Source organism: Macaca nemestrina, chromosome 6 (assembly GCF_043159975.1).
Source record: "Macaca nemestrina isolate mMacNem1 chromosome 6, mMacNem.hap1, whole genome shotgun sequence".
In the NCBI taxonomy this organism is placed as follows: Eukaryota; Metazoa; Chordata; class Mammalia; order Primates; family Cercopithecidae; genus Macaca; species Macaca nemestrina.
Window position 1 is genome coordinate 121223224 of NC_092130.1, and position 25473 is coordinate 121248696.

At 42.2% G+C, this 25473-nt stretch overlaps 1 protein-coding gene across 5 annotated transcripts in view; it reads left to right on the plus strand.

Annotated features, from left to right (window-relative positions):
* Positions 1-269: 269 nt before the first annotated feature.
* Positions 270-25473, plus strand: part of LOC105499370 (ARF like GTPase 15) — a 437434-nt gene continuing 412230 nt past the window's right edge. For 2 of the 5 annotated variants that reach the window (XM_024786935.2, XM_011771919.2), the window contains exon 1: positions 307-426. Coding sequence is in view for 2 of the 5 variants with exons in the window: in XM_011771920.3 (XP_011770222.1) it covers positions 379-426 (48 nt within the window). In the remaining 3 variants the exon portion in view is untranslated. Of the gene's footprint in view, positions 427-25473 lie in introns of all 5 variants that reach the window. The other 3 variants (XM_011771920.3, XM_011771916.3, XM_071098939.1) reach the window with 3 other exon arrangements.

Genomic DNA, 25473 nt, shown 5'->3' on the forward strand with positions numbered 1-25473 from the left:
CGGGCGGCGACAGCACCAGTCGCTTTTCCGCTCTCTTGGCTCTTTCTTCCGCTTGCACCACCCCCACCCCAGCCGCACCGCCCCAACCCCGGCTCCTCCGCTCACCGCACACAAACCCACACCCCCCGCCGCTCCCGCGTTTCTCTCTTACCACCGACTGGGGCCTGCCTTTTATAGGCGCCGCAGCCAATGAGCGCGCCTCTTTCCTTCTGCCCTCCCGCCTGGCCAATCGCCGCGCCCCTTGTGTAATCTCCGGCTAGTCGGCTGCTTTCGGCTATTTTCGCTGTTGCTGGCTTTTTCAGCAGCTGCTTGTTCGCAGCCAGAGACGCTGCTTTTTTTTCCGGGTTCGGAGCCGTTCCGGATGCTTTAGGCTGCCGGATGTCTGATCTCCGGATAACTGAGGCGTTTCTGTACATGGATTATCTGGTAGGTGCATGGCAGGGGTGGCATGTCGCCTCTCGGATCTCGGCGTGCCCGATGGCCCCCTGCCTTGAGGAGCAGCCTTTTTGCTTTCTTTCTTTGGGATAGGATGCCTCTGGGGTTCTTTCTCCCGCAGCCGGCTCGGAAGCCGTGCCCTGGACTCGGAGGGGCAGCCTCCAGGGCGGCGGGTGGTGGAGCTGACAGGTAAAGGTGCGGCCTGGGCCAGCACGGCTGCGGGGGAGGGTCGCGCTGGGGCTGCTTGAGAGATGGGGCGGCCGCGGCGGCGCGTCCCCTGCCCGCGATCGGTTTCCTGGCTTCCCTCTGCGCTCTCCGCAGAGGACTTTCTTTCCGGGGGAGCGGGAGTTTTCCGCTCTCCCTGGAGCAGAACTCCAGGTGCTATTAAAGAGCCATAACCAGAATGGCTCACTAAGTGCCCAGCAGCCCTGGTCATTTGATTGTTATTAAATCTCTAAAGCTATGACCTCGGTCGTGGCGGGGTTTTAAAAGCACATTACCATAAAGCAGACGGGTCTAAACTACCTCGCAGGCTGGTCCGAACAGGACTGAGTAGGGACAGGTATTGCCCCACCATTCCGGTCTTGGGTGCGTGCAGCTGTTCCACTGTGCACGGACTGGAACCCGGCTGTTTAGGCCAGGCTTGTGCTGAGAAGTTTAGGTGGGAAAAGTGTCAGCACAGTGCTGGGACCGAACATCATTTTAAAAATGGACTTCTGTGTGTGTCTTAGTGGAATTATGCGAGCGGAAATTATGTTTCCCCAGAGCTGCTTGTTTGCGTTTAAGGGGATCCTCATTTACAGGGACTGTGTTCGATCCTATATGATTACTTTGTTTACCATGTTGGGCAGAACCGCTATTGCCATGCAGACTTGAAGTAGACGGTTAGAAACATTGACCCTCCTGTCATCTTGTTGAGCACATGCACTCGGTTTTCGACTGCAGAGTCTCTGCCTGGCAGAGATTTGCCAGTGCCTTCTAGGAATTACACTTAAGGCTGTACAGAGAAAGTCTGTGCATGCTTTGATGGCCAAGAAACGCTGGACCGGCTTTGTACTGTCATCTGTGTATTGGGCTTATTTTAGTGTCCATAAAGAAAATGTTTCTCCTAATGCTTCAGAGCTTGATGGTCTTGGTGGGAAAGGATGGTGATTGCAGTTAATGCATGGCCTTGTGAATGGAGCTGAATCTAAAATTCTGAGTTCAAGTTCTGTTTTGTTGTTCATTTGTTGATGGCAGTAACTTCCTTTATCTTTGTGATAAAGGGATATTATTCACTCAGTACTGTAGCTGGTTAAGGGGGTTGTCTGATTATGAACACTCTTCACAATACAAGGTGCCCTGTAAGTTAAGAGAGCTGCCAAAGTGTCCAGAAGATTGTTTTCTAAGTTAAATAACAGATTTAATTTGTAACTTATCTTATATATTACAATACATGGTTTTTGTCTTGCAGTCTGCGTAAATTAAAGCCAAACTTTGTTGGGATAATTACCAAGTAGGAAAGGGTGACATTCTGTACTACTAAAAGCTAATTTTGAATACTTAAATAGTTCTTAAAAAAGAAAATCAGGTGGTTCTGACATTTTATTATTTTCTTTATTTACTGGATGTGTTTTAAATTTATAAATTGCATCACAAAGCCGTCTTTGAGGTGTCAAACCTATCAAAATGATTAGTGAAAACAAAATTGATAACTCTGGTTAATTACTCAGGCTAACCTCTAGATAGGCATAGTCTTTTTTTTTTTTTTAAATTTATTTATTATTATTATACTTTAAGTTGTAGGGTACATGTGCATAACGTGCAGGTTTGTTACATATGTATACTTGTGCCTTGTTGGTGTGCTGCACCCATCAACTCGTCATTTACATCAGGTATAACTCCCAATGCAATCCCTCCCCTCTCCCCCCTCCCCCCTCCCCATGATAGGCCCCGGTGTGTGATGTTCCCCTTCCTGAGTCCAAGTGATCTCATTGTTCAGTTCCCACCTATGAGTGAGAACATGCGGTGTTTGGTTTTCTGTTCTTGTGATAGTTTGCTAAGAATGATGGTTTCCAGCGGCATCCATGTCCCTACAAAGGACACAAACTCATCCTTTTTGATGGCTGCATAGTATTCCATGGTGTATATGTGCCACATTTTCTTAATCCAATCTGTCACTGATGGACATTTGGGTTGGTTCCAAGTCTTTGCTATTGTGAATAGTGCCGCAATAAACATACGTGTGCATGTGTCTTTATAGCAGCATAATTTATAATCCTTTGGGTATATACCCAGTAATGGGATGGCTGGGTCATATGGTACATCTAGTTCTAGATCCTTGAGGAATCGCCATACTGTTTTCCATAATGGTTGAACTAGTTTACAATCCCACCAACAGTGTAAAAGTGTTCCTATTTCTCCACATCCTCTCCAGCACCTGTTGTTTCCTGACTTTTTAATGATCGCCATTCTAACTGGTGTGAGATGGTATCTCATTGTGGTTTTGATTTGCATTTCTCTGATGGCCAGTGATGATGAGCATTTTTTCATGTGTCTGTTGGCTGTATGAATGTCTTCTTTTGAGAAATGTCTGTTCATATCTTTTGCCGAGTCCTCAGAAATAATACCACACATCTACAGCCATCTGATCTTTGACAAACCTGAGAGAAACCAGAAATGGGGAAAGGATTCCCTATTTCATAAATGGTGCTGGGAAAATTGGCTAGCCATAAGTAGAAAGCTGAAACTGGATCCTTTCCTTACTCCTTATACGAAAATTAATTCAAGATGGATTAGAGACTTAAATGTTAGACCTAATACCATAAAAATCCTAGAGGAAAACCTAGGTAGTACCATTCAGGACATAGGCATGGGCAAAGACTTCATGTCTAAAACACCAAAAGCAACGGCAGCAAAAGCCAAAATTGACAAATGGGATCTCATTAAACTAAAGAGCTTCTGCACAGCAAAAGAAACTACCATCAGAGTGAACAGGCAACCTACAGAATGGGAGAAAATTTTTGCAATCTACTCATCTGACAAAGGGCTAATATCCAGAACCTACAAAGAACTCAAACAAATTTACAAGAAAAAAACAAACAACCCCATCAAAAAGTAGGCATAGTCTTAAGGTGAGTGGATGAATGTTTGTGGCCTCAAGGTTACCTTAAAAGCAGATTAATTTATTTGCCAATTTACTAACAGCTTTGTGTCAAATCAACAGGTCACAACTTTGACTTGGCTTTTTTATTTTCCCTGGGCTCAAGGTTACCCTAAAAGCAGATTCGTTTCTTTGCCAATTTACTAACAGCTTTGTGTCAAAATCAGCAGGCCCCAAATTTGACTTGGCTTTTTAGAAAGTTTTACCTGCCATACATCTTAGTTTTACTTTTATATTTTAAAAAAATCATTATTTTGCCACTTTATCCGTCTAAAATTCACAAGTGCAGTGACCAACCCCATAAAAGCCACTGGCTACTCTTTGGAGGTGAGAAAAGAAATCTTAAAGGAAACAGTTTAGTTTTTGTGAGTGTGCTAAGTGTCCCCTGTGAAAAGATTTAAGAAAATTCTTTAGCATTAAACTGGATGGAAACAAACAGAAAAACCATCTCAAAACAAAAAATTAGCCCTCCCGAGATGGCCTTTTTGTGTTCACTTTTGCTTATCGACTTTGAGAGAAAATGATGTGCCACACATTATTCTTCTCTTCCTGTCTTTCGGATTGATTTGCTTGCTTATGCATACTCTGTGTGGTGTTTATTAAAAGCCTTATTTCTGAGGAATAATAATTTATTTGCATCTGGTATCTTATTAAAAAAAATTCCTGAGTTCTTTTACTTACCTTGCAGGAAAAAAAAAAAAAAATGCATCTTTCATTCCAAGTTTGACTCCAGACTTTGCTGAATGGATTAGAGTAAGTTCCCTTTCCATGCACTTGACAAGAATAATGGTTTTTTCAGCAGTATTTGACAGTCTTGTGTTGTTCCTGTTGGAAACTGGAAGAGAGAGCTCTGTGTGTGTATGTATTGTTCATTGTTCTTTGGGCTGGATGTCATCACTTAACCTTTTTATTTGGAGGAGAGTGGAAAGGAAGAGGGGAGAGAAAGGTGGAGGTGCTATTTTTTTTTTTAACAGGATTAATCTTTTTAATAGGATTGAGTTATTAAAACAGATGAAGAAGCTCTACTGATCTTCGAGGTCGCTGTTCATTTCTTAAAACAAATGTTCTCAGAAGTGACAGTCAAGGTGAGGGACAGGGTTAGTACTTTAATATTTAAGACAGGGTTTTATTGATTTCAGTCCAGGGAAAGAATAGAAATTTGCTAATCCTAATCAATTAGATGTATCACCTGGTGCGGTGCCTGACTTGGTTGTTGGCATGTACTAATAGTTAGGGCCCGATATTTTATTTGTTGAATCAGATGCATATGAAATGGAAAGGGAAATTCTGCTTTTTTCCACCAGTTTTTAAACAGAGACAAGATAAAATCTGTTTGGATTAGGTGTTTTGTTCTGGGGAATGCAGGATGTATCCTTTACTCTTAACTTGAAGATGATCAAGATATAATCCGTTTAGCCGGGGTGACAATTTAAACATAAAAATCTGTTTTCCGGTTGATGAGTGATTCTTCCTTGAAGGGCACACAACTTTTCCCCTTTCATGATGGGGTTTAAAGGCCTTGTTTACATCTGCCAGGTTTTTTGGGTAAACATTTAGCTGCTGTCCCAACAGGCAGTATCAGCATCTTACTCTTTCTTCTCATAGGTATAACTAGTAACACAATGTGCAAAGGTTTTTGAATAAGGTAGGAGAAAATAGTCAGGTTAAAATGAAAGAGCAAAACACATTTCTCGAGTTTTCCTGGGAGGTTGGACAAGATCAACTTCTAGATTCCATTCAGTTCAGAATTTTCTGTCTTGACTCATGTGATGGTTGATGTGGAATTAACCTTTTTCCCTTTGTGCCATCAAAACAACAGTGGTAGAATTGGTTGTACTCTGTGTAATACCTGTGATGATTAAATGAGATAGTGGAGGGAAAGCCATTTGTAAACAGTATGTTGCTTTTCAAATATAAAATGTTAATAATTGTGTGACTGGGCAAGGTGGCTCATGCCTGTAATCCCAGCACTTTGCGGGGGCGAGACAGGTGGATCACTTGAGGTCAGGAGTTCAAGACCAGCCTGGCTAACATGGAGAAACCTCATCTCTACTTAAAATACAAAAATTAGCTGGGCGTGGTGGCGCATGCCTGTAATCACAGCAACTTGGGAGGCTGAGGCAGGAGAATTGCTTGAACCCGGGAGGCAGAGGTTGCAGTGAGCCGAGATCACACCACTGCACTCCAACCTGGGCAACAGAGTGAGATTTGGTCTCAAGACATACAAAAAAAGACGTTAATGTATTGTGATTATGTTGCTGATGTTACTTTTATACGTCCTGTAGAATGACTGTTACTGCTTAGTGGTATTGACATACCTTTTAAACTAGTCTCAATTTATGGAAATACTGGGAGTTGTAAGCAACAGTCAGGAAGTCACAAGACTCTTTTAAGATTCTTTTAAAAGCTATGAAAATAAAACCCATTTGAATAATTTATCTATTCAACAAATATTTATGGAGCCCCAACTTTGTGCATGGCCCTGAAAGTCATGGAGGATGAGCCCTCAGCTATAATATCCTCCTTGGCTGCAGGACTGGCAGGTGTTTGGCTCTAGAGGAACCTGTGGCAGGACAGGTTAAGTAAGGCACATAGGGGAGGGGTAGCTTCTGATGTGCTTCTTTGCTTTTTGTACATTTCTCTCATTTTATGTGTTTTATTGTGAACTAAAATATAAACTTAGACTTGAAAATGTGACAAGTAAAAATGGTTGATAAGTCTTGGATGCTAATTGTCAATTAATATTCATTGCATTTGTATATAGTAGCCCCCACCCTCCTATCCAGTTTTACTTTTCAAAATTTCAGCTAACCATGGTCCACCGAGGTCTCAAAATAGGTGAGTACAGTACAATAATATATTTTAAGAGAGAGAGAGAGACCACATTCACACAACTTTTATTATAGTATATTGTTATAATTGTTCACTTTTATTATTAGTTATTAATCACTTACTGTTCCTAATTTACACATTAAACTTCATCATAGGTGTGTGTGTATAGGAAAAAATATAGTGTGCTATTTGCTATGTTAGTTAGTTCTATGACAGCTCAGTACTATCTGTGGTTTTAGGTATCCACTGGGACTTGGAATATATCCCCCATGGATGAGGGGAAACTACTGTACCATGTTGGGGATTTTTTTTTTTTTTTTTTGAGACAGAGTTTCTCTCTTGTCACCCAGGGTGGAGTGCAGTGGGGTGATTTCGGCTCATTGCAACCTCTGCCTCCTGGGTTCAAGCAATTCTCCTGTCTCAGCCTCCTAAGTAACTGGGATTACAGATACTCACTACCATGCCCAGCTAATTTTTATATGTTTAGTAGAGATGGGGTTTCACCATGTTGGCCAGGCTGGTCTCAAACTCCTGACTTCAGGTGATCTACCTGCCTCGGCCTCCCAAAGTGCTGGGATTACAGGCATGAGCCACCGCGCCTGGCCAGTGTTTGGCATTTAATAAGATTAGATTTGATAAGGTTAGTTTAATAAGATTTCTTTGTAAAGACTGGTAGACCTGACCTATTTAGTTTCTTGGTTATAGGCTGTATCTGCCATCATAAAAATTTATGTGTCAGTGGGGAAGATGTTGCAGAGAATTGGGTCGATTCAACAAATCTCTCACCATTTGCAGATAAAAACCAGCTAACTAACCAACAATAGAAACCCATAATGTACTACAAAGGGGAGAGCCCACAGGCACTATGAAATTGTCAAGGATCCTCCTTGAAAAGAGGAGTGAAGGTACATTTGTGATTTCATATTATGTTCAGTTATCTGTGAACTGAACTTCTTTATTGATAAAAAAGTACATTGTTTTAAACTCTGAATATCTATGAACATTGTAAGTTGTATTTATTTTGACTAACTGTAAAGTGATAATGTAGGTCAAACACTTTTTAGTCTAAATGTCGACTGGATTAGGCAGTCACATTAAATATTCCTTTCTTAATAATTTATAAGATAAAAATTATCTGAGCACAATAAACAGATCTACCATATATGGAGTTCACATAGCAAAAATGTTTTGAGCAAATCCATACCATTAGGTAGGAACTTTTCTCCAAAGGTGTTAGGTCTGGTTCCCAAACTTCTGTGGCTCTAGTCTAACAGCATGAGCCCTTGGAGAGGACACATAGGGACCTTGATTCATGCCCTCCAGGGACTTGCATTCTGAAAGATGTCAAAGCCACATGCTTGTTGGCATGTGGGCAGTGCTGGGGTGGGGGGTGAGAGGAGATAAGCATATGAGTTATAATTAGTAGGGCAAAATCTGTTAACATTTGTTGAACACTTACTCTGTGTCAGTGTTCTAAGTGCTTTGCATGTGTCTTAGCATTAAACTGAGACTCAGGGAGGTTGTGTCATTTCCTCAAGTTCACACAGCTAGCAAGTAGTTGAACTGCGCTTGTGGCCCCAGGGCCCTCCCTCTTCATTGCCTTCTACCTACAAGTAGTTCCTTTGTGTTGGGCAGAGGCTCAGGCAGCTTGGTGTTAAAGCAGTTGGGATGCACTCAAAATTTTTAGTATATTGCTTCTTAAGTAAACAGGTACAGAAAAGTGGTACTTGACCACTGCTATGTTAAAGAAAGCAGTGGCCATGAGCAGGCTGGCTGATGCGCCCTTGTCCCCAAGGACTGTGGCAGGTGATTGTTACAGAGAAGGCTGGCTAGGAAGAGAACTATGTTGTGTGCTGGGAACTCCTGCCTTACAGTCTCCTTACCCTGGTCCGTCACTGAGGTGATCTTCAGTATCTAATGTTCCATCAGGTGACCACATATAGATTTTCAGGCAACCTCCTTACTCAGCCCCCTAGTGTCACTTTCAGGGCACATTCCTACCTGCCCCAAGCCCCAGTTTTGTTTCGTTTCGTTTTTCTCCCCCCCCCCACCACCCTCTCCTCCCCTCCTCTCCCCTCTCCTCCTCATTCTTCTTTTTTTCCTCTCCTCTTCTTTTTTTTTTTTTTTTTTTGACAGGGTCTCACTCTGTCATCCAGGCTGGAGTGCAGTGGTGCAATCTCCTTACTCAGTCCCCTAGTGTCACTTTCAGGGGCACATTCCTACCTGCCCCAAGCCCCAGTTTGTTTGTTTCTTGCTTGCTTGCTTGGTTTCTCTTGCTTTCTTGCTTGGTTGCTTGCTTGCTTGACAGGGTCTCACTCTGTCATCCAGGCTAGAGTTCTGTGGCTTGATCTCAGCTCATTACAACCTCTGCCTCCCAGGTTCAAGCAATTATCCCACCTAAGCCTCCTGAGTAGCTGGGACTATAGGCATGTGGTTAATTTTTGTATGTTTTGGTAGAGACGGGGTTTCACCATGTTGCCCAGGCTGGTCTCGATCTCCTGACCTCAAGCGATCCACCTATCTCAGCTTCCCAAAGTGCTGGGATCACAGGTGTGAGCCGTCGTGCTCAGCCCCGTTTCTTTTGAAGGGGTACTGAGACTGCTATGTTCCTTTGCCACATGCTGCCTGGGAAGTCGGCTGTTCCCAGCAGACACTAGGCCATAAGCAGCCTGTTGCTTTTGGACTTCAGCCGGGCAAAATCTCCTGATGGTATTAACTTGATAAAGGATTTATTTCTAAGGTAGACTAAAGAGAAGGAAAGCTTGTTAGGGAAGGTCTTGTAACTGTTGTAGGTGACAAGAAATGGGAATTTCCTCTGATACCTCCCACAAATTAAATTATTGAGGGGTTTTTATTTTGGATCCTGCAGCCCCCTGTGTTATGACGTGGCTCTCCCCTGTTGTCTCTCCGAATGCCCCAGGTGTTTGGATGAGTCTAAGAAGCCCAGTTCTGGTTGACCCTCATTTTCTGAGTGTCTGTAAAGTACCTAGGCACATCTACCTTTAGCAGGGCTGGCTTCCCAGCCGTGCGACCACTGGGTTCAGAAGAGCCCCGTGCTTGGTTTACTGCTCTTTGGTCACTATCCTGAAAAAAAAAAATCTTAATTTTAGAACAGGGCTTTGCGTTTTCATTTTGCACTGGGCCCCACAATTTATAAGGCCAGTTCAGATTTCTAGCACTAAATACATAACTGGCATCTTTGTCTGTAACCTGCATCATTGCTGGTTCCCTGACCATCTGAATCACCATTTTATCACTGGAATCTAGTCTGGTGTCTGGTAAATACAGGACTGTGTACCATTTACAGTGCAGAGTGTTTTACTTGGATCACCAAATTTAATCCTCCCAATAGTCCTGTTAACCAGGTATTGCTGACTTACAAAGACATGGCAACTTAGAAAAGAGGAAACTTGAGACTCTGAAAGGTTGAGTGTTGCCCAGAATTGCATAACCAGGGGAGGGTCAGGGTCAGGGTGTGGGCTTGTCTGATTCTAAGCCCATGGCCGTGAGCATTCTTTGGTGCTGCTTACCTATTATAATTAATAATTATTGGGAGGATGAGTGAGAGAGACTGTGGGAACCATAGATAACAATTCTGGAAACTGAGGCATCACTCGATTGTTTCTGTCACCTGGTTGCCTGTGAGAGGCCCTCTGGGAACTCAGTGACGGTGCAGCTCCCACTGGGAAAGTTGTGTGGGTTTGTGTTTGAGGTGGGAGTCTGCTCACTGATTTTATTTTCACTGATTACCCACTCTCTGCTTCACTGTGCATAAAGGTAGGTGTTCTGCCCTGTGGCTCATGGAGCCACACACTCCTACATGATTTTGATAGTAACTCACCATCTGAAAAGTTGCATTTGCAAGCCCCTCTCATTTATCAAGTTCCTCTGTACCTAGACCTCTCGACTGCTGCTTTCAGAGTTGAGGACTTATCCCACTAATTGTATCCATGTCTCTCCGAAAGGGATTCCCCTGCGTTCTTTTTTCAGCAGGAGAGCTGCTGCTCTGACCTCTTTCTCGGGGAAGGGAATGACAATCTGGAGGCACTCCAGGACCGTTGATTGAGGCATTGGAGGTCTATACCCGTTCCTAATCAGTGTAGACATGGAGTCAGGAGCTAAACAGAGATACAATTCTTTCAGAGTTTTATTTCTAATTATGAATTATTTTAAGCACTCAGAAAAGTACAGAAAATAATACAACAGACTTCTGTGTACCTGCCTTCCTGATTGAACAGGTGTTAACATTTTGCCATTTTGATTTCAAAACTCTGGTGATCTTTAAATGAAAGTAAAGACTCCTGTTCCCTGCATGCTTCCTCCTCCACCCTTCTCAGTGGTGACCACTATCCCGAGGTTAGTAACAGTCTCATGCATGTTTTTGGCTTTTTATCATATATGCATGTGGGTGTAAACCATATATAGTATCATTTTGTGTGCTTTAAGAATTTTATCAAAATTGGAACATAATGTCCTGTCTTTTTAAATTTGCTTTTTTCCCTTTAAAAAATAGTTGAGTGAATAAGACGTTGGTCTGCCCTCAAGGTGCTTATGCTCCTGTAGGATGAAAAATAAACAGTTACATTTTGGGGTAGCATAGTCTATCTGGAGGGAAATAAAGACGACTAGGGTAGCACATGAAAGGGAACCTAACCTAGATTCCAGGGCCGAAGAGAACTTCCCAGGGGAGTCTTTTAACGTCTGCAACATTGAAGCTGAGTAAAGTTGGCCCAGTGACAGGCAGGGCCAGAGCCAGGCAAAAGGAATAGCTGTGCGGAGATTTGGGGGTGAGTAACCCCATGACTTCAAGGAACTCCAGGGGTTCTGTGTTTTTGGAGCAGGGTTTGGAGCAGTGCTAGACATGAAGCTGCAGAGCCCAGCTAGGGTCATGTAAACCCGAAATGTTTGCCTGCAATGATATGGTCAGATCTGTCTGCAGTGCGGAGAAGGATTGGAAAGGGAGGGCAGACTGGAGCAAGACTAGTTAGGAAGATGTCCTGATCCAGAAATGAGATGATGGTGTTCACAACCAGGAAGGGGCAGGAGGGATGCAGAAATGTAGATGGATTCAGGCAACATTTAAGAATTGCCAGAATTTTGTAATTGGATGTGGAAGATGACAACAGAATAGATCTCAGGGATAATTCTTAGGTTTTTGGTTTGAGCATTGTTCTGGTTATCTAATACTGAGTAATGAACCACCTTAAAACAGTAGTTTAACACAATAACAATGTATTTTACTCGTGAATCGGGGGTTGACTGGGTTCAACTAGGCAGTTCTTGTCCAGGATCCCTCATGAAGTTGTAAACAGATGGAGGGTGGGGTCACCTCAAGGCTTCATACACATGCCTGGCATCTGGGCTAAGTACATTTCAACAGCTGGGTGCTGGACAAGGGTGGCCCCCGGGGCATCTCTCTTCATGTGGTCTTTCTGTGTGATGGCCTCAAGATAGCTGGACTTTTCATATTGAGGCTGAAGGCTCACAGAGCAAATGTACCAAGAGAAACTGGCAGAAACTGCCTGGTCTTTTCTACCCAATCCTCAACAGTGATGCAGTGTCACTTTTACTGTGTTCTTTTCATCAAGATAGTCAGAAAGGCATTGCTAGGTTCAAGGGCAGAAGAGAGATATCTCTTAGTGGGAGGAAGGTTGAAGAAATTTTGGACATGTTTTAAAACCACTGTAGGTATTGAGGTGGGTAATGGGGTCATGCACTGTGATCTGTAATCCCGAAGAAATAGCAGGTTGGGTGGGAAGGAGAAGTTTGATTTCAGAGTGCCTGAGTTTGAACTGCTTGTGCAGTAATTCAACTTGAGATTTCACGTAGGTAAATGGAAACTTAGAGGTGAGATTTGGAGATGTAGTTAAAACTAATACCTAGGGCCGGGTGCGGTGGCTCATGCCTGTAATCCCAGCACTTTGGGAGGCCGAGGCGTGTGGATCATGAGGTCAGGAAATCGAGACCATCCTGGCCAACACGGTGAAACCCCGTCTCTACTAAAATACAAAAAATTAGCCAGGCGTGGTGGTGCGCGCCTTTAGTTCCAGCTACTCGGGAGGCTGAGGCAGGAGAATTGCTTGAACCCAGGAGGCAAAGATTGCAGTGAGCTGAGATCGCGCTACTGCACTCTAGCCTGGCGACAGAGCGAGACTCCGTCTCAAAAAAACAAAACAAAAAAAAGCTAATAGCTAACATTTATTGTTACATACTCTAACTATATTATTAATATTTTATGGGAGGCACAGTGCTTAGTGTTATTTATATGATATACATTTACTATTATCATTTTAGAGATTAGAAAACTGAAGCTTAGAGAAATTCAGTGTTGTGCCTAAGATGTGGTGGAGCCAGAATTTGAACCTAGGTCTGGTTAACGTCTGAGCTTACGTTTGCAACCACTTAGATGGTAGCTGAAGCCGTAGCCGTGCATGAGGGCTCAGTTGTGTGGGAAGGGAAAAGACTTGAGGATGCATATGGCCTCAGCCACTGCTGGCATGTAGTACACATGCAGCTTTTATGGGATCACCAAAAGAAAAGGAACCAAAGAGGAGCTTGGCAGCCAGGCATGGTGGCTTGTGTCTGTAATCTCAGCACTTTTGGAGGCCAAGGTGGGAGGATCACTTGGGACCAGGTGTTTGAGACTATACTGGACAACATAGTGAGACCCCTGTCTCTACAAAAAAATAAGATAGCCAGTCATGGTGGCATTCACCTGTGGCCCCAGCTACCTGGGAGGCTGAGGCAGGAGGATCACCTGAGTCTGGGATGTTGAGGCTTCAGTGAGCCATGATCATGCCATGGCACTCCAGCCTGGGTGACAGAACAAGACCCCATCTCGAAACAAAAAATGAAAAGAAAGAAAGAAAAAAAAATACCAACAACAACCAGAAAGAGGAGCCTGGGAGAAAGAGAACTGAGAGGCTGGAAGGAAACCTGGAGAGTGTAATGTCAAGCAGGCTGAGGATAGAGACTTTCCAAAAGGAGAAAGTGGCCAATTTTGGTAAACGTTGACCAGAGATCATGGAAGATAATGACTGGAAAATGACCACTGAATTCATGTCAGTGGTGACCTTGGCCAGAGGGCTGTCATCGGCCTTCTCGGGGTGCCGATTAGTGGAGGAGTGGGAAATGAGGAAATGATGCTGCTCCAATGAATGTTTTGTGAGACATTCACCAGGAAAGAGAAGAGAAAGGGCTGGAACCGGAGGGGCAGGAAGGTTGGGGGGTGGCTTTCCTTCAATGGGACTAGAGATGGTGCAGTGCTGGTGAAGTAGCATGTGAGGTCACTTTGCCAAGAGTGACTGAAATGTGGTCAGGTAGGGGCTTTAGCTGAGGAGGATTGAAGACTACTGAGGGCCGAGGATGACCAGGGACACAGAGGGTTGGTAGTTGTGTGGTGCTGAAGTCACAGACCATGACTTGGTACACATTTAGATGGTTGTGTGATTTCTTTTTTCTTTCCTTGTAGCCTTTGTAGCTGTCTAGATGTAGTTTTAAGAAGGTGGGCAATTAGATTGGTAAGGGTTAGGGTTTTTCCTAATCTAAGGTGAATCCATAGGTAGACAATGGGGTGCGGAAACTTAGTACACTGGTAAGAGAATGTTTGAAATGATAGACTGAGATCTGAGTTATTGGAAAGGAAGGAAGGAACAGCAAATAGAAAGTAGAAGATGGAAGGGACTGGTTATCTTGATAAGGCTGAACCATAAATGTTGTAAGGAGTAACAAGTCAGAAAACTGGAGGGAAAGAAAGTTCAATGTGGTTAGATAATAGGGGTGTGAACTGAAGACTGCAGAGGTAGACTCTCCAAGGGGAGGCCCCAGGGTGCGGCTATGGCTGGCAGCAGGTAAAAGATGGGGAGATCATGAGGCAGCAGAGGAAATACAGCCAAAGTGTCAGATGGATCATCCTCATGGAAGAAGTCACCAGGACCATAGCAGGGCTTGTGTTCGAGTGAAAGACTGAGCCAGATATCAGAAATCCTTAGTGAATGAGGCAGGGTTGGTTGACATCATTAACAAGTAGCAGTAGAGGACACTGGATAGAGTGTATTGTCCTGAGTCTTGAAAGGAGTGGGACGGTTGTGGCCCAAGAGTGGGGGAGGGTGGTTTCAAGGGATTGAGTTAGGCCACAAGATAGAGGGTACATTTAACAGAGCTTTTGTGGATGTAGAGGAGTTTGTTTCATGGTTGAGTGCTGCAGGCTTTGGGTTGAACTCCTTGGCTTCACCAACTATTCTGTGTAACTTTGGCAAGTTAGTTGCCTTTTCAGTGCCTCACTTTTCTCATTAGTAGAGTGAGGACAGTAAGAGGAACCTCCTCTTGGATTTGCTGTGAAGAATAACTGAAATAATACACATACTCTTAGGTTACTGCTTGTTACTTCCTCCTTTCCTGCCTCTTCTTGTTCTTCATAATAGCAAAAAAGCAATCACAGTATTTATATTGGTAGATACTTTCTAGGGGCTTTACTTATTGAATCCTTAAACCAACTCTGTGAGGTAGGTGCTAGCAGTATCATCTCAATTTTTCCGATGTCAAAACTGAGATGTAGAAAGAATAAGGACCTTGATTAAGGAAATACAGCAAGTTAAGAGGCAGAGCTGGGACTTAAACCCAAGAAGTCTGGCTCCAAAGCCCTCCTTCCTAACGAGTACTGCAGAGTTAATGCACCACCAGCACTGTGGCAGAGGGTTCTATGGAAAGGCTGGGGAGGGCGGGTACTAGTGTGAGATGGGCTTGTTGGAAGGGAGGCACAGAGTAGTGTACAGTAAGGATGACCTTAACATGAAAGATGTTATTTCATCTAGCAGTTCCCTGGTTTAGGGAGCTGGGAGAAGATTAGGCCCAGGTTAATTGTGCTACAGAGGGTCCTCGTTCAGATTACTAAACCCACAGCTCAATTACTGGATTCTTAAGACTCTCGGCCTATTTTTTTCTACTAAGAGGGGTTGCACTTCCGGGGGAGTTCTGGTTCCTGGTGAATGGGCAGACTGGACCCCCTCAGGGGACTCAGTTGCTGTCTGGATCTATCACAGGGCTGGATTTCTTTGGAGGGGTCCCTGGGTTTGAGTCCTGCCAGTTTCAGGTTCCCAAGGCAGAGAACTCACAGTTTGAAGTGCTGAGTCCAGAAGCTAATGAAGATGGCCCAGGCCAAGTCCTTTCCAACAGGACTGAAATCTGGTCGCAGGCAGTTGTTGGAGCCTGGAGTTTGTTTTGTTGTGGGCAGCCTGCTTAGGGCTGTTTTGTTAGGGCAGTTTGTGAGGTTAGCCCTCATATGTTATGTCTGGAACAATTGTATAGTAATCTGGATGCATTGTTAGTAAAGCTAAAATGGGCTCTGTGATCCTGACTTCTACCTAATTAAAATGATCAGAAGCATAGTATTGTGGAAATCATTTTTAGTTTTCTCTCCTCCCATTATTTAAACTTCTCTTCTCCCAACCTTTCACTACCAAAACAGAATTCAGGGTCCTTCCAGGGCCACTGCAGGGCTGCCTTAGACAGTGAGGCCTATTAGATGCTGCACAGAAGTGCCTGGCCAAGGGGGCAAGTGGGGCTGAAATCCAGCCCCTGCTTGGCTTGCCCAGATCCCCATTGTGAACTGGCACAGAGGTGCCTAATGTGCTAGCCATGACGCTGCCTCGGGCCTTTGGTGCTGTCTGTGTTATAGGACAGAGCACATTGTGGCATAGTGCAGGGCTGGGTTGCAGGCCTCTTAATATGCGCAGAACCTAGCACAAGTACACATGACAGGTGCTGAGTAAATATTTGTTTGGACCGAGATGCTGCACATAATAATGGTTAGGGGCACAGCCAGACTGCCTGCCTTTGCATTACAGCCTTGCGACTTACCTGCTCTGCAGCCTCTGTGCCTGTTTCCTTCTATGCAAAGTGGGTGTAATGATAGTATTAAATACCTACCTCACAGAACTGAGTTAATGTATATATAAAGCATTTAAAAGAGAGCCTAATTCTGTAAGTACTAGAAAAGTGTTTGTTTGTATGTGAAACAAAGACTTATGGTACTGTTGTCACCAAAAAGATTTAACTCCATTTTGATTCATTTTCTCCATACCAGCCTTTCAAAAATCTCCCTGCCTCTGCTTAATAAGCATAGTGTAGGGTAACTGGGTTAAAGACACTGCAGCTGCCTGCTGGTGTTTTAAGTGGTGGCTATTTCTGATTCACAGGGTGAAAGGCCCTGGCAGGGAAGAGGGTGGCCCACATCTCTCCTCAGGCCAGTTCTGCTTACAGCTGTTATCTGTGTTTGGCCACACGAGCCGACTCACTTTGAACTGACTAGACGAGTTTTCTGAGGTGCTACTCTGGAATTCTGTTACTGTTTGGAGCCTTCAGTTCCTATTTCGTTGGAGTCCAACAATTTGAAAGTCAAGTTTCTGCTTTTGAGAAGCAGAGCATGTGATTTATTGGCTAGCTCTTTTATCCCTTCTTCCTGTATGAATGTTTCCTGAGAGGCAGGGTATGGTAGAGGAAGGAGCATTGAGACGATTTATTGGGTAATGTTGCTGTTCTTGGTCATTTTGAATGTTTCCTGAATGAGACTGGTTCTTTTTTCAAGTTACTGGGCTAAAGTAGAAAACCTCTTGGGATTATTGGTTTCCTCTCTTTGTTTCATTTTGTATAGAAATGTATATTTTATATTGTTCACCAGTAATTTTTTTCAGGGTAACATACTTTTTGCTATGATTTCTTGGGATTTCTATGTGTATTTTAAAGGTTGGGTCATTTAGATGGGATCACTCAATTGCTCCTAGGTTTCCTTTGCACTTCCAGACTCTCAGGGTCCCTACTGACCTGGCCGTGGGCTGTGGGTAGCATTACTTTTTGAGTCTGGAGTGCAGCCCCTCCTTACTATTTCTGTGGGATGCAGGCTGCAATTTTTGTACATTCTGATATTCCTGTGCTAGTGATGTTTTAGTTTAATTATGTCATTATTTGGGCAGAATACCTAACTAACCTTGGGATCTTTGTTAATACCCTTAGGTGAATATTTTCCATTTCATGTCTTCTGAGTTCTTCCGGTTTTATCATAAATAATTAATTATGTGAGCTTAACATTCACTTGGAATAGTTTCATAAAATGGACTCAGTAAAAATTTTGATTCTATGTTGAGAAAGATCTTGCGTTGCTAATTCTTACTTCACATCAGATTCTTTGTAAGAGAACACAAGTATAATGAAACAAGTTGCTTAAAAAGTTGAAATTATAAAAGCTATGCAAGATGTGATGCATATTTTAATACTTTCTACAAAGGTTGTCTTGAATAAACCATCGTAAAAATGAGTGATTATTAAAACATGAAGGAGATGAAGAATCAAGAGTTATAGTAAGCTCACTGATGATTCAGTCTTTTCCTCATCTGTCTTAAAGCAGTTCTTTTCTGTTTCCCCAAATCCAGAGTGCATAAGAGTTCATCTGAGGGAAAGATTATTTATCCCAATTGCTTTATATAATTGCAGTGAGTGATATTAAGACAATAAGCAGTAGCAACAATAACAAATACATATGCTTCTAACACTGAGTGTGAGTAGTATTTTCCCGTGCATTCAAAATTAACCAAGACTTTTGTTTTATTAAATGATATTTTAATCAATGTTTATTTGCCTGAAATGAAACATAGTCACTTTAGGTCCTCGATTTTAATTCTGCTGTGTAGCACTGTGTTAAAAGATGTTGCAGCAAGACAGGGATCTGTCAGGTTTTAAAGTATTCTATAAGGCTGGATTTCAGTTAGTTTTGGGAGAAGAAAAGCCCTACCTTCCCTTCTTCCTAACCATCATCTTTCCTTTTCTGACTTTCCTTACTCAGCAAATACTTCTTGGGAGCTTAATGGTTGGCAGGCATTTGGGCATCCTAAATAATGCAGGGATGACCCTTGTAACTACTGAGACTGTAGCCTATAACACTGAACGTAAAATACATACATCTTTCTTTCAACTACTGAACTCTGACTTAGTAGTTTGAAAGCAGCTGTAGATAATAGACAGGCAGATGGATGTGGTTGTGTTTCAACAAAACTTTGTTGCCAAAACCAGGCAGTGGACTGGATTTTCCCACAGATTGTAATTTGCCAGCCACTGGGTTATTGCATGATATTTTTCATTGGCATTGGAGTTTTGGCTTTTGGACTTGGGGAGAACCTTTAAAGAAGAGCAAGACAGTTTGGGAGGCCGAGGCAGGAGTTCAAGAACAGCCTGGCCAACATGGTGAAACTAAAATACAAAAATTACCTGGGTATGGGTGACACTCGCCTGTAGTCCCAGCTACTTGGGAAGCTGAGGCAGAATTGCTTGAACCCAGGAGGTGGAGGTTGCAGTGAGCTGAGATCGTGCCACTACATTCCAGCCTGGTGACAGAGTGAGACTTCATCTCAAATAATAATAATAATAATAATAATAATAATAATAATTTAAAAAGGATGATCTAATCAGTGGCTTTAGTTGTTTGAAGGGCATAATGTCTTCTATGAGTCTGAGCAGGTCAAGATCACAGGAAGGCCAGGTATTGGTTCAGGTAAAGAAGAATTCTCTTAAGATTTGTTCATCTTCCTTGAGTAGGAAATGACAGAACCGAAGCTGGCTCCCTGCTTGTTAGGGACATCATAGAAAGGAGTTCATGTACTGAGTGAGAGGTTCAAGTAGATGCAAAGTTCCTTTCAACTTTTTCCTTCTAGGTTGGTCCTAATGTATCAGCCAATCTCTCTTCACTTTAGTATGAGTTATTTAAGAAAACATTGTGGTATAGGGGAGGAACTAACATGTTTCTTTTCATTTAGGCAGTGGAGTTTTTTCCAATTAATTTTATGCAGAACTATTAAACAAGTGATATTTTAATGTATTTGACTTTTTACAAGCCTATGTTTATGATATTTACTTACATGTTTATTATTATATATTATCAGTGAGGACAATGAAGCTGTTTTGATGAACACAAAAACTGCATTTAGACATGGTTGAGAACTGAAGGCTTATCAAATAGTTTATTTGGTTCTGCATTTTGTTCTCTTTTTGGTGTAGCATCAAGGAAGAACAGGATTCCAACAGAATCATAGTTGCAAATGTTACAGATTGGAAAGTAGCTCACTGTGCAATGCTGAGCTGATCTTCAGTCAGAAGGCAGAACATAGGTTTTATCACGAGGCTTGATCTCTCCCCCCCACTCCAAGTTACTCTGGCGGCATGAATTATGCGTGGGTGGTTTCCAGTGTGTTAAAATTTTATATACAGTACGTTTGAATATGTTGTTTCTCATTTCAGTCTCTGATTAAAATTCGATTTCTACTTAAAAGTATTTCTTGAATATCCAACTGTCTCTTTGCAACACCGTGTGGGGTTGCAGAGTTGGAAAAGGACTGGCTTAGAATTAGACCTAGGCAGTAGTCTACGTTCTGCCACTTACTAGCCTCAGGCTAGTATCCTTTAGTTTTTTTTCATGTGACAGACAGGTCTGGAAATACCTACATTGCTCTAATTGTGAGCGCTGAGTGAGATGACAGTATAAAAATACCTAGTGCGTAGTAGAACCTTAGTAAATGCCTTTTTTTGCTTCTCTTGTGACTTGTAAGATAAGGCTGTCCTTTTAAATTGAATTGTGTGTGATTCTACTCGATTTCTATAGGTATAGTTACTAGACATTATTCACCATGTTAATGAAATGCTTGGATAGAAACTCTGCCCTCAGAAATGCAAACTGCTCATCTGAAAGGAGTGGACTTACGAGGGGCTATAGCTCACCTGGTTCATGGGTTGTGATTCAACCTTCTGGTTTGAGAGTGAAGGGAGGGCTTTGGAGAGATCCGCTTGCTGATAACAGGTGGAGGGCAGGTGTTTCAGTGGCTTGTTTATCCACACGACACGTCAGAAACATAGGCAATGACTATACTGCCTTTAGTTGTTAGATTTTTATATCACCCTCCACATATCTGTTCCTTTTAGTCCTTAGCACTAAAACCCATTCATAAAGAAGGGCCATGTGCACACCTTTGGAGAAGCAAGAACATAACAGCAAGGAAGGGAGGGAGGGCTTGTGCCACTTGGCAGCCAGGCTTTAGGGATAGCGGTAAGGAGAAAATCTACAAGACTTAGGAAAAAGTGGAATCCCTTGAAAAACAAAAGGGAAATAGGGTGGGTCCCTGGGGACAAAAGTAGGTAGATACTACCACCTGAGTTGGGCACAGGGATCCCTGGGACTTACAGAAAACGCCAGGTAGTTCCCTGAGCGTATTGACTGGGGCTATTTGCCTTCAGCAAGTATGAGACAGTGGTATAGCTGCTCATAGGAATCTCAGAGGTTGGGGTATCAGATACTAAGAGGGCTCAGTGAAATTGGCTCTGAACCCAAGCCCCAGGGGAGCCCAGTTAAGATTCCGTAGGGCCTGGCGGTTGTGACTGGGAGTTGGGTTTCTGTTAAGATTGCTCTTAAACTATGAGATTAAGCAGGAGGTGATAACACCAGATTTACATGTTGAAAACTTGCTCTGGCTGTTGAGTGGAGGATGGATTATACAGGGATCGGATGGGAACTAGTGGGGCCTGTTCAGGAGACTCATCCACATTCCAGTAGTAGATGTGGGTGGCTTGGCTTTGGATTCACTAGGTGTGAGAAATTATCTTCCCTCTGCTAAGCACCTGATGCTTGCTTATTTAATTCAATAGAGTTAGCAGCTTTAGTATTATTATAGTGAACCCTCTGTATCTGCAGGTTCTAGATCTGCAGATTCAATGAACTGCAAATTGTAAATATTTGAACAAAAAAATGTAAAAAATAATACAAAGTAAAAAATACAGTCTAATAATTACACAACATTGTCATTGTATTAGGATATGTGTAGGTTATATGCAAATATTACAGCATTTTATATAGGAACTTGAGCATCCACAGATTTTAGTATCTGCAGAGGGTCCTGGAGCCAATCCCCCACGGAAACCAAGGACTATCTGTCCTTGGATGGATGAGTTTTCTAAAGTGACTTCTTGAATGGTTCAAACTCAGGTTTGTCTAACCTCAAAGCTTACCTTTCTTTTCCCTCCACAGTCAGAAAAACAAGAGGAAAAGTTGAGATTGTCTAATTAATAAGCAAATAGAAATCTTTTGGAACCTTTAAATGGTTGTTTAAATGAGTACACACTCTCCTGTAGTCAGCCTTTTCTTGGCAGTACAATAATTTTTGTGAGTTAATATAGATGTACTGATTCAGTAAAAGGACTTGGCCATTTGAATATTTTGAGGACTTTAAATATAGATTTGACAATGTAGGTATCATGCCCAAAGATGTGACTTAAAAAGATAAATCAATGGAAGAATTCTTAAACAATGATTTCTAAGGTTTTAGTAGAAGGACAGTGCTGAAAAGTTGTGTTCATTTAATTATATTAAAAAGGAATGGGACATAGGGAATAGAAGATGAATTCATACTCGATAATTGAATAAATGTAATTTTCCTTATGATTCTAATTAATTTTGCTCCTAAGTGCCTAATGGACAATGCATGGCAAAGTAGATACCTATCATTATAACAGCATTAAAAATATTAAATATTATTGAATATTAAAATGTTGAGTGAGGCCGGACACAGTGGCTCATGCCTGTAATCCCAGCACTTTGGGAGGCCAAGGAGGGCGGATCATGAGATCAGGATATTGAGACCATTCTGGCCAACATGGTGAAACCCCATCTCTACTAAAAATAGAAAAATTAGCTGGATGTGGTGGTACTCACCTGTAATCCCAGCTACTCGGGAGGCTGAGGCAGGAGAATCGCTTGAACCCGGGAGGTGGGCGGAGGTTGCAATGAGCCGAGATCACGCCACTGCACTCCAGCCTCGTGACAGAGCAAGACTCTATCTCAAAAAAAAAAAAAAAAAAAAAAGTTGAGTGGTAGTTAATATAATTTTATATAATGTAGACTAAAACTTTGTCAGTTTAAACATTGTGCATTGCCAATCTGGACAATATTGTGAGGCCTGGCTAAAAATGGATGTTGTTTATTGTTTTGCTTCAGTTGCTGGCTCTGTTGAGACAGAGTGGTAAGAGAGAAACTTGGATTTGTAATGTTTACTCCTTTAAGGAATCTCAGAGTTACCATTCTGGGTTACAGTATTTGCAGTAAGAAGTTGCAGGAGTTAGTCCTGGTAATGCAGGTGACAGCAGGTGGAGACACCAAGAGTACAGACAAGGCCTGAATGCAAGGCATCTGTAGAAGCTCATGGCAGAGTGCAGCCCCTGGGGCTTCCTGGTGTCTGGAGCCCCTTTATGCGAATGCTTAGAGGAAGTTGTGTGCCTGGAACATAGTAGATATTCAATTAAAATATATATTATGTGTCAATTACAAAGTACGTAAAACAAAATACAAATCTGGAGCTCACTGTGTTTCCTTTTATAACTCATTGAATCCTCTTAGTACCCAATGAAATAGGTACTACTGTGATCCTTACTTTACAAATGACAAATTAAGATACACAGAGGTTAAGCAACTTGCCCAAGCTCCTACAAATAGTAAGTTGTATGGATGGGATTTGATTCCAGAGAGTCTAATACCCAAAGCTGTTAGATTTGCTCTTAATGTCTCCCAGAACTGCTTCTCAATAAATATTTGGGGATTATTGAATTGAGTGTCTAATGCTGTGACTTTTTATGGTAGAATACTGTGTTTGCCTACGCAAGGGGTTTGGGAAGCAAAGCTGTTGAAAGCTTTTTTGGCATCTCTTTTATTGTCTATAATATTGTTAGAATGACCACATCTGCTCTTAAAAATAGCAGTGCCTGAAATCCACCCTCTCCTGCACATTCTCTTATTATTATTATTTTTTTCTTCATAGAACTTGTCACCATCTAAGTTGATTTTATTTGTTGTTTTGTGTGCTACTACCACTGGAGTGTAGGCTCCATAAGAGCAGGGACTTTGCTCACTGTTCAGTCCCCAGGATAGGACATGGCTGGGCACAAAGTAGGTGGTCAATGCAAATATGAAATTGTTTAATTAATGAAGAGAATTAATACCAAGTTCATTGGTGCTTCAGCTTGGGCATCTAAAATCCTTGAGCCTTTCAAAGGAATTGCCGATCTATGCTACACTTGCCACACTGGGGCATCAGTGGTTTAGGGAGTTACAATGCCCAGGCTGAGTTCTTCTAGTTGTTAATGACGTATGGAAAATTCTTTTGCTTGAAGTTAATGAGAAAGGCCTCTGACTTCCTTACAAAATGTGCTGCAGGCTTTCCAGAATCCTGTGTGCTCTTGAAAATCTCCTCTACTCATTATAAATCTGAATTTGATAGGTTTCTGCCATCCATGAGAAGCTGGTGCCTATATTCAGTTTTTATTGCCCATATACCTTATTGTAGGTACTTGTGTTCGGGGAAAAACCTTGTATGTCCAGGTAGGCTACAGAGTCAAAGAGGCTTGTCCAAAGTGTCATTTGTGGTAGGTGAGTGACACTGCATCAGCATGTTTTTCTTTTTTATTGGCCTTTGGCAGTCAGACTTTTATGATTTATTGAATCATAAAATATATGTAAACTGTAAACCTGCTTTACTCAGTTTGTTTGACTTTATTTGGTAGCACTTGCTCATGATGATTAAGTTTGGCCCCCAAGTCCAAAAGACTTGAGTTCAAATTGTGGTTCTGTCACATTCTCTCAACCACTGTATCAATTAGGACTGGAATTGGTTGGAATATAGTGGCTTTGACAATTTCATTTTTTGCTCAGGCAAGTAAGTCCAGAAATCACTAGGGCCCCAAGAAGCGTGTAGACTTTAAGCTTATGGTCCAAAATTAGTGCCAGAGCTCCTGCCATCACTTCTGCATTCCAGATAGCTGGATGGAGAAAGGGCAGAAGAAGAGTGTGCTTCCTTCCTGGAAGACTTGTAAGACTTACTGATTATATCTCATTTACTAGAATTTGATCATACCGCCATTCCTAGCTGCAAAGGAAACTGAGGAATATAATTTTTTAACTAAGAAACAGACTTGTCTGCAACTACACTCAGTCATTCTTCACATACCGATTTCTCTCTGGGTCTACTTCTCTTGGGGTTATTAGCAGGGTTGTTATTCTCCTCTGCTTTGCATAGCTTTTCTTTTTCGTATAGTTTCTTTTTTTTCATACTCGTGGCTTTGTAAATTTAGATTGCCGTGATTCTTCATGGTTATGAAGTTATTTAATAGCTTTGTTTTTGTATTCCCTCAGTTTTATTTTGCACTATGAACTGCTTCATCTTTTCAGTATTTTTCAACTCAAATTTAGGAGAAAGAGAATATGATTAGGTTAGCCTGGCCCTTCCTGCTAGGCCACACCATGGTTGTTGGTCAGCTACTAAGGCTAAACTGCCTGCTAGTTCAGTCAGCTGTGGCATCTTGCTTGTGGGCCTTTGCATCTAAAAGGGTGGGGAGGCAAAACAGACTCTATAATGTGACCATGCTAAGTCCCTGACAAATGGAAATTCCTTTGGCAGGGAGTTAGAGATAAATCTTAAAATGAGGATGTTTTGTATATTGATATGAATACATTTTAAGTAGTATGTAGATTGTCAGTTAATAGTTATCAATAATTGATATCGGACCGAGAAGCAATTATTTGCAAAGTCTAGGAAGGTGTCTAGGGCATGCATTAGCAACCCTCAGGTGCTTGCACATTATGGGATGTTTCTTGCTTTCACTTTTATCTGGAATGCTGTTTTCTTCTTTGCTCCTTTGAACTTGGATAACTCTCAATCTTTTGAGACTCAAAATTCAGGAGATGCTTCCAAGTCTTTCCTGACATGCCTCTAAGAATGAGTTCGATGCCTCTACTCTGTTTGCCTAAAGCCCATTGTGCATACCCCTGATTGTGCTGAACACATTTACCTTGCACTTGTCGGGCACAGGTATGTTTAATTACTGCTTTCTCCTGAACTGGAAGATCACTGATGCTAGGGTTTGGTCTTCTTTATCTTTGTATACTTAACACTTACCTAGAAGTGCTTGCCACATTAAGGATGCTCTGGGCCAGGTACAGTGGCTCATTCCTGCAATCCCAGAACTTTGGGAGGCCGAGGTGG